Here is a 10,000-nt window from a genome sequence, read left to right as displayed (position 1 = left end):
CTCTAATAGGACCTGGGTATGTTTTTATCATCTGCATTTAACTCTACTCTAATAGGACCTGGGTATGTTTTTATCATCTCCATTTAACTCTACTCTAATAGGACCTGGGTATGTTTTTATCATCTGCATTTAACTCTACTCTAATAGGACCTGGGTATGTTTTTATCATCTGTATTTAACTCTACTCTAATAGGACCTGGGTATGTTTTTATCATCTGTATTTAACTCTACTCTAATAGGACCTGGGTATGTTTTTATCATCTGCATTTAACTCTACTCTAATAGGACCTGGGTATGTTTTTATCATCTGCATTTAACTCTACTCTAATAGGACCTGGGTATGTTTTTATCATCTGTATTTAACTCTACTCTAATAGGACCTGGGTATGTTTTTATCATCTGCATTTAACTCTACTCTAATAGGACCTGGGTATGTTTTTATCATCTGTATTTAACTCTACTCTAATAGAACCTGGGTATGTTTTATCATCTGTATTTAACTCTACTCTAATAGGACCTGGGTATGTTTTATCATCTGTATTTAACTCTACTCTAATAGGACCTGGGTATGTTTTTATCACCTGCATTTAACTCTACTCTAATAGGACCTGGGTATGTTTTTATCATCTGCATTTAACTCTACTCTAATAGGACCTGGGTATGTTTTTATCATCTGCATTTAACTCTACTCTAATAGGACCTGGGTATGTTTTTATCATCTGCATTTAACTCTACTCTGTAGATGACACATTATAGGAGCATTTCACCCATGTTCCACCCTACCTGAATTCATGTAGTTGGTCCTCATTATAAGATGGCGCTGTAGGCATGTCACGGTGTGCTGTGTTACCGGTGTTACAGTGTTACACAGTGTTACATGGCACATACTGAGTAGTTACAGTGATATCACAGTTTCATTATTATTATTTTCATGTACCAGGCTTTAAGCTGCCTCTAGGGTGACCAGATAGATCCAAAGTATCGCGTGTGGGACAATGTAGGATTAAATGCCTTAATGTCATATTCAACTATAGGCCTAATACTGCAGATTGATATTTCTCATGTTATATTTTTATACCATTTAGCTTTAGTTTAGATCAACGATGCTGCAGCCATTCCTTCTGAACATTGTCTCTCAACAGAAACACATGTCCATGATGGTATCATTCAATAAAAGCATATTCTACCCTATAATATATTCAGGTGCTGCTAGAGCAGTGCAGTGTCCAGTGTGCTCCAGTCTAGCTTGCTGTGAGCTCACATTAAGAGCTTCAGCAACAATCAGCTCACTTATCAACATTTATTTATTACTGCACAATGTGGGACACAGAGTCTCAATTTGTGGGGTGCCTGAAAAGTCATGGAGAAGTGGGACTGTCCCACGCAAAGGGGTGGGCAATTATTTTCTCCATGCGGCCACATGAACAACAGAACATATTGTGGAGGGCCGCTGGGCCAAAAGGCAGTGCTCCCCACAAGATGTGCTCCCTGCAAACTAAACACACAGCTTTACCTCCGACTTCACTAAATAAATACTTAGCAGTCACATTTGTGTTGAAAACCCTGCATTCGGCATCAACTTTTCTTTTTTCAGCCACTTTAGCCATTTCTGATGGGTAAGGTAAGGCAGGTGGTCTTGACGTGTGACCAGTCTGACCACCTGCTTGTTATTGAGACAACATCCAATGATCGCACACACACACACACACACACACACACACACACACACACACACACACACACACATGCTGATGTACGCATTGCGTCCATACTTTATGTAGGCTACGTGAATAAAAAACGTCAAAATAAAAGCAATGCAGCTTTAGTCCATGCATGAGGTAAAATTAGAAAATGTGTTTATTTTATAATTTGCCATTAACCCTATAAGGGCCGGTCAGAGTGCCGGGCCGCACAATGCCCAGGTCTGCAGTAGATGATTCCACAGTTTATTTAAAAGCTGCATTGAACTTATAGGCTACTTCCTCGCCTCTACTTTACAACAACCTGTAGCGACCATGTGCTCTCAATGAACCTAAAGCCCTGTGCACACAGGACCGAGAAAAGAACGCACGGCCGCAGCCACTCGTCGCACGGCTAATTCGGATCCGGTGTGAATGAGGTCGTAGAGAATCATTGTTTTCTTTAAAAAAATGAATTTGTCCGTTTTATCCGTGCGGATAAACGTGCCTGTGTGCAAAGGGCTTTACTGTGATGTTCCGTTTGTGTTTTAAACAAAACTGATGAAGGCAGTTTGAGCTGAAACACATCCCTGGTTGTTGGTCTGGGTGAGGGAAATAAAACAGGATGTCTGCTGGCTTTATGTTTATGTTAAAACCTGGTGGTTTTGGGCCTCTATAGCAGTGTTTCTCAACCTTTTCTCTGCATGGCCACACTTTTCATGTCCCAAGAATCCATGGTCACACCAACATAATACGGGGATGTAAATATCATCACTGTCAGGAAGAAACCTTGCATCTTCAAGTTTCAAATGTGTACGTTTTTTCGCAAAGTAAAGCCCTGCTTCATCATACAAGGCTGTCGCACAACAGTAGTGAAAACAGCAGATCTACAAGTGTGCTTGTAGATCTGCTGTTTTCACTAGTTGAAATCGTTTTTAAAATGATAAATACAATACTGGCTTTCAAGCAGTTTCAAGGGGCACACTTGACCCTTCTCAGGGGCACACCAAAGGTCCCCAGGACCAGTGGTTGAGAAACACTGCTCCAAAGGCCGGTCAGTTTGGGAAGGTTTGGTTTGTGTTTCTGTGGAGTAGTGAGACACCTAGTGGTTGACAACAGTAACGACAGTAGACAGTGTTCTTAACAGCCAGATGTGAAGAAATGTGTTTCTATAACATGTAACTAAATGTGTGTGTGTGTGTGTGTGTGTGTGTGTGTGTGTGTGTGTGTGTGTGTGTGTGTGTGTGTGTGTGTGTGTGTGTGTGTGTGTGTGTGTGTGTGTGTGTGTGTGTGTGTGTGTGTGTGTGTGTGTGTGTGTGCGTTCATGTGTGTGTGTATCAGGAGGTAACTCTCGTACAGCTATGATCGCCGCTCTGAGTCCAGCTGACATCAACTATGAAGAGACACTGAGTACTCTGAGGTAATCAATAATTTTATCCATGTAATCAATTGATTGATTGATTGATTGGGTAAAGGCAGCAGCCAGAGACAGCACAGCAGTTTAAGTTACAGAAAAAGGGTGTTAGAAATGCTTCAGGAATTTAAAGGACAACTTTGGGGTTCAAGGGTTCATATTTTAGATTGTAATTTGAGAAAAGAAAAAGTGAGTGTTAAAATGTTTTCATTTGCTTCGTTCTATTGTTTTATCGTTTTACTGTGCTAAAATGTGGGGCATGCGTACGCATGGGGGCATGCGTACAAGTGGCTAAATATGTCTTTTTAGACACAATAAGCCAGCAGTTTCTTTATTGCTATTTACAGTAACACTTCTAGCCCCCATAAGTCACATCCAACCATGAAAGGTTGTGTTGTATTTTGGGAATGGGCTTATTCTGTGTAAAATGACATATTTAGCCACTTGTACGCATGCCCCCAACCACTGAAATAAGAATCTCTAAAACAATAGAAAGAAGTAAATGAAATAATTTTAACACTCATCTTTTATATTCTTTAAATCTAAAATATGAACCCTTGTCGTAAAAAACTAAAGTTGTCCTTTAACAGCGATACTATACGCATCACCTTACATCGAGGGTCTTCAACAGGGGGTCCTCAGAGTTACTACAGGGGGTCCTCCAAATCTTTGAGAGATAGAATTTTTATTTTTTTATTTTTTTATATTAACGATTTGAACCCTAGCGTCCATATTCTGAGAACTTTAGCCAAACATTGCAGATCTACAACCTCACAACGGGCGTTGTGAGCTTGTAGATCTGCTATTTTTTGGCAAAGAGGTTTGGTGTAGAGGGGGAAAAGAGCAGACTAAGTACAGAGTGAAAGGTCAAGTTTATTAACACCTTCAAAGCCGTCCGCACTTGCCCGTACTTGCCTCGACCTCCAATTAGCCATCCGTCTATTCCCGTACTTTCCCGTAATTTATGAAATTAATCATAATTTTTTGAAAAATACAGTCGCAGGTCGTGCTCTGTCTCTTTAAGAGACGTTGTGCAATAGGATCACGTCAGAAACGTGATGACGTCATCGGCTGGCTCTGCCACTGGCTCCACGAGCGGCCATTACGTTCCTTTGCACTGTGTGTGCGGCAGCCTGGCTTAGCCCATCCCCTCGTCTTTTTCGACCAGACGACAGGCGAAATCAAGGCTTCGGAATGAGTGGAATACATGGAATTAGATCGATGTGCGTGCGACGAGGACGTAATGTACTTTCGAACGCTGTTTTTAATACAGCCAGCAGCAGCTTCTAAGTAAGTGGCCGCCCAAACACGTAGTGTGTGCACGTCCTGCTGGCTTGCACTGAACGACCCGCGCGCGTTGTTTATCATTTGGTGTGTTTGTTTTTGGAGCTGTGTGAAACACAGGCTCCCTATACGTGGCTGTGTGGGTCTGTGTGTCTGTGTGTCTGTGTGTCTGTGTGTGTGTGTGTGTGTGTGTATGTAGCCTGACTCAGCCTGACTTCGGCGCGTAACTAGTGCCGCACCATTTACGCCACTCGCGCAATATATACATCAAAATGTGCGGCTCGGCCGGGAATGGTGTTCTATTACCTTTCGTTCCGATCCGCCTTACCATGCCGACGTAATCGGCAAAAAACGACGCTTAATTGTCCCCATTGACTTATAATGGGACAATGCAAGAAATCACTTTCAAGTATTTTTCTCTCGTAAACCATAGGAGCTACAGTTTCAAACCTCGGAGAGGAGATTCATAATGATTTTAAGAATGAATCGAAAAATAATTACATCACTCGGCCTCATGGTGGCGCTATAACGGCCCACTTTACGTTTTGCCCCGTAACTCTTGAACCGTAGATCGGAAAATTAAAATTATTTTTTCCCTGGATTCCTTGGGTCAAGACGCATCTCCCCATATAGGCCACACCCATTTGCGCCAGGATAGATTTTCCGCCATCTTGAATTTTCTCCAAAACACACTTTTTGCTCCTTTTCCTACATATTTTCTTCAAATGTCACAAAAATCGGTACACATGATCTACACACACACACACACACACACACACACACACACACACACACACACACACACACAGCTCCACTTCACACGGGTGTGATTTTTAAAACATGTTTGTAAATAAAACGCTGATTGCACGGCAGTACCGGGGTTCAGGGGGTTCTGCCGGGGCTTGGAAGGTTTTAAGTATTGACTGTTCAAGTGGTTAAATATCTGAAAACACAAATTGACATAAATCCAAAATACACTGATGATCGCGCTCTCAAACGATGAAACTATGAACAGGTTGTGGGGGTCCCAGCTTCATCTTTCTCTCAACTAAGGGGTCCTTGGCCTGAAAACGTTGAAGACGTGCCTTACATGATTGACAATATGATACATGGGCGATATTGGTTCATTCATGGCGATACGATACGATTCAATGATTTAAAATCGATATAGTAACTATTTAGCAAAGAAAAAAGTGTGGAGAGTGCAGGTGTTTTAATGGAAATATTTATCATTATGGATAAAATAATTTAACACAGTGTTTCTCTAGCAAATACATGGACATTATATTTCAACACATTATGGACAAACCCACACTACACCAGAGATTACACACATTTATCCATAGACCAAATGTAGCCATGTGTAAAGCGGGTGTGTGTGTGTGTGTGTGTGTGTGTGTGTGTGTGTGTGTGTGTGTGTGTGTGTGTGTGTGTGTGTGTGTGTGTGTGTGTGTGTGTGTGTGTGTGTGTGTGTGTGTGTGTGTGTGTGTGTGTGCGCGTGCGTGCGTGCAGGTATGCAGACCGTGCCAAACAGATCCGCTGCAACGCGGTGATCAACGAGGATCCAAACGCCAAACTGATCCGAGAACTGAAGGAGGAAGTGAACCGACTGAGAGATCTGCTGTTTTCACAGGGTCTGCAACAACTGCTGGACACAGGTACACAATAAGTACTACACACCTCCTACACAACACTGTTACACAGGTACACACATACTGCTACACACCTGCTACACAACAACACTGTTACACAGGTACACACATACTGCTACACACCTGCTACACAACACAACACTGTTACACAGGTACACACATACTGCTACACACCTGCTACACAACACTGTTACACAGGTACACACATGCTGCTACACAACACTGTTACACAGGTACACACTTACTGCTACACACCTGCTACACAACACTGTTACACAGGTACACACATACTGCTACACACCTGCTACACAACACTGTTAGACACAGGTACACAATAAATACTACTACACAAGGGGTTATCAACATTTTCTGGTTCAGGGTTAGAAGGAAAACAAATAGCATGTCAAATTCATTTTCATGATTCTGAATCATGAATGTTTTGCAGGAAAAACATGCCTCGGGCTAAAAACGGCCCCACTGTGGTTTAGTGAGTCATCACTTTTCCAAAGTTTTGTGAAGAACTCCTAGTTTGACCCCTCACATGCTACTTAAAGAAGATTGTTTTCTTTTTCTTTTTTTTTCCTATATAAGATAATATAAAGATAAGAACACTTTATTGTCCATCATTTTTATTTTATTTTTTTAAAGATTTGTTTTTGGGCTTATTATGCCTTTATTGATAGGACAGTAGACTGACAGGAAATGGGGAGAGAGATGGGGAGTGACATGTGGCAAAGGTCGTCCGGATCAGGAATCGAACCGGCGACGCCAGCAGGCATCATAGCCTAGTATGTGGTATGCACCTTGACCACTAGGCCAGCGGACGCCCGATTGTCCATCACATTTTGCATAAAATAGAAATGTCTGTGGCACACAGCCAGTCAGTCAGTATACAACAATAACACATACATAAAATACACAATGCATTAAAACTATATAAAATGCATGCTATGACAACAACATAGCAGTGATGTGGGGGTTGGAGCTATTCAAACATTTTCTTTCATTGCTTCATTTTCCGCTGCAGTTGGCACAAATGGTAGATCTACAAGCTCAAAATGTGTCGCACTGTGACGTGTTTTGAGCTTGTAGATCGGCTATTTTTGCTATGTTTAACTGTATATGCAATGTGGCCCTCCCCTGTTCTAGGGTGATGCAGCGACTAGATGTGAGCCTCTAGATTCTAGAACATTTAGGATGGGAAAATATATAAATGAATTAACCACTTAACCACCATTTAAAATGCATATCGGTTCTTAATATCGGTTATCTGCCTCTTTGATCACAACAAATCGATATTGAAATCGAACATGAAAATCCCATATCGGTCGACCCCTATTTTACCACTAGAATATACAAATGGCCATAACTTTTTTTTCACAATGTTTCCGGCAGAGCAGACCTCTCATTCTGTGGACCTTCCTTAATGACCAAACTAATCCACCTGTTTCCACCAGACTTTACTGTAGCATTATCTGCGGGACACTTCCGGTTAACAGCAGACATACAAGCTCACGTCACGTCGCAGATGCAACCGTTGTGAGCTTGTAGATCACACCTTCTGCGCAATGCATGGTGGGATGTTGGATAGATAAAACTGACAAAAAGTATGGCATGACATCACAGTTCATCTCACATTCTGGGTGACTGGGTCCCTGGCTAGGACCATAATGGGTCCCTGGCTAGGACCATAATGGGTCCCTGGCTAGGACCATAATGGGTCCCTGGCTAGGACCATAATGGGTCCCTGGCTAGGACCATAATGGCTATTAGCTCGCAGCAGTGATGTTTACAAAGGAAGAAAACGGGGGAGCGTGTCGCTGTTTCGACGTTCATCTTTTCGACACCCGACTCTAACCCTCACCCTAACCTTAACCTCTGTGGAGTGAGTCGCTAACCCTCCGGTCCAAATGATGGGCGTTCACACAAGCGAGATTTCCCCGAAAACGGAGCAAAGAATGCATATCCGGTCCCTGTTTCCATCCAGACCGGAAGCACTTACTGTAGTTTACTTCTGAGATCGACGTTGGATTAGTTTGATGAATGAAATCTAATTAAATTGTGGTGTTTCTCTCTCTCTCTCCCTATGTCTCTCTCTCTCTGTCTCTGTCTCTCTCTCTCTCTCTCTCTCTCTCTCTCTCTCTCTCTCTCTCTCTCTCTCTCTCTCTCTCTCTCCAGAGGTAAACAACAACAGCTCCAGTGATGTCGTTGGGGGCGGGACTCCCACCAAGTCACAGCTATCAATCACACCCAACGGAGTCTCTCACAGCCCTGCCTCCACAGGTGTGTGTGTGTGTGTGTGTGTGTGTGTGTGTGTGTGTGCGTGTGTGTGTGTGTGTGTGTCATTTGGTTCAGATTTAAAAAAAAAAACATTTTTCTTTATTCATATGTAATCTAAATCTACAGGTTCAGATTTAACCCCAGAGGGTGTGTTTTAACCTACAGGTTCAGATTTAACCCCAGAGGGTGTGTTTTAATCTACAGGTTCAGATTTAACCCCAGAGGGTGTGTTTTAATCTAAAGGTTCAGATTTAACCCCAGAGGGTGTCAGCCCCTCGGACCCGGACCACAGCACAGAGGATGGAGAGGAGGGGGAGGAGCCTGTTACCACGGAGACCATCAGTAAAGAGGAGGCAGCAGAGAGGCTGATGGTGGGTGGAATACCAACAACTTCTCTTTCAATGTTAATTATTGGCATTATTTTTGACAGAATCATTACAAGGCTTCACCTCAGGGGTTATCAGCATGTCGGGAATTTTATTTCTCCATAACGAGCGCTCAGCCAGTCGTTATCCCGCTTATTACACAGCTATACTCAATAAAATTAATAATGTGACCCTAAACTAAAAACTAAACTATGTATTTCCTTGCTTGTGTTGCGCTGATCGTCTGTTTTCACTAGTTTTGTGCGACAGTCTTGTATGATGAAGCAGGGCTTTGCTTTACCAAAAGACGTACACATTTGAAACTTGGAGATACAAGGTTTCTGCCCGACAGTGACGATATTTTAGTGATTATGTTGCGAGGAAAACGTTGAGATAACAGCCATTTTGGTTAGAACTGAAAATTACTTCAAGTTTAAAATGATACTAAATATTTTTTTCAAGTGTCCAAATAAATTCCAAATATTATCAAATGATCTCGTGGCACCCCTGGACTGCCGTCTCAGCACCCCAGGGTGCCCCGTCACCCCAGGATGCCCCGTCACCCCAGGGTGCCCCGTTACCCACTTTGAAAACCCCTGCTGTAGATTTCCATGGATATTGTCTTTAGGAATGTGACCTGTTAAATGAAGTAAACACGATTGTGTTTTATAAGGTTTTGTAAAAAAGAAAAAACAGGAATTTGTAGATCAGCTTAAACACTTGAGTGACGTCAGTCGTTGAGCTGCTTGTTGGCAAATCCTCTCACGATAAACCGTTTAATAACGAGACACACCTCGTAGTTTCAGATCTACGAGGCGTTTGGATCTTGTAGATCTGCTTTTTTTGACGCTTTAGTTTGACGCTGTGACCAAGGAGGTCGTACATTTCAATGTTTCTTGGTCACTTTATGTATATATATATATTCTTCTTTTTATTGTGCCTTGCTTTTTTGGACAGTACACTACAGTACTCTGCTTTTTCTTACTTCTTTGTAACTTGTAACCCTTAACTGTTGTGCTGCCTCTGGGCAACTGAATTTCCCCCGTGGCATAATAAAGGTATCTATTTTCTGTCTAATTTACACCAAAAGACAACATGACCTTAAAACAGGGAGATAAGAGGTTTCTACTTGACTGTGACAATATAAAGTTACGATTAATTATATTTCCACAACTAGGATTTCTGAGCACTTTTAGTATGTTGTTCTGGTGACGTCATAGAAATGGACTGTGAAGAAAGAAATGCTGTTAGGATTACTTTGACTTATACTTGTATAGATAAGAGAAACACGTGGAATAGGACATAGAGTGAAACAATGAGATTGGT

General features: G+C 42.1%; 1 protein-coding gene across 1 annotated transcript in view; it reads left to right on the top strand.

Moving 5' to 3' along the window:
- Window positions 1-10,000, top strand: part of LOC308298652 (kinesin-like protein KIF1C) — a 79,097-nt gene that overhangs the window by 32,572 nt on the left and 36,525 nt on the right. Inside the window, 4 exon segments of the mRNA XM_080742295.1 lie at window positions 3,021-3,099; window positions 5,890-6,035; window positions 8,208-8,312; window positions 8,553-8,680. Of these exon segments, the coding sequence (XP_080598421.1) occupies window positions 3,021-3,099; window positions 5,890-6,035; window positions 8,208-8,312; window positions 8,553-8,680 (458 nt within the window).

This window comes from Nannobrachium achirus (assembly GCF_963921795.1).
Source record: "Nannobrachium achirus genome assembly, chromosome: 14".
NCBI classification, from domain to species: Eukaryota; Metazoa; Chordata; class Actinopteri; order Myctophiformes; family Myctophidae; genus Nannobrachium; species Nannobrachium achirus.
This window is presented reverse-complemented; position numbering and strand designations above follow the sequence as displayed.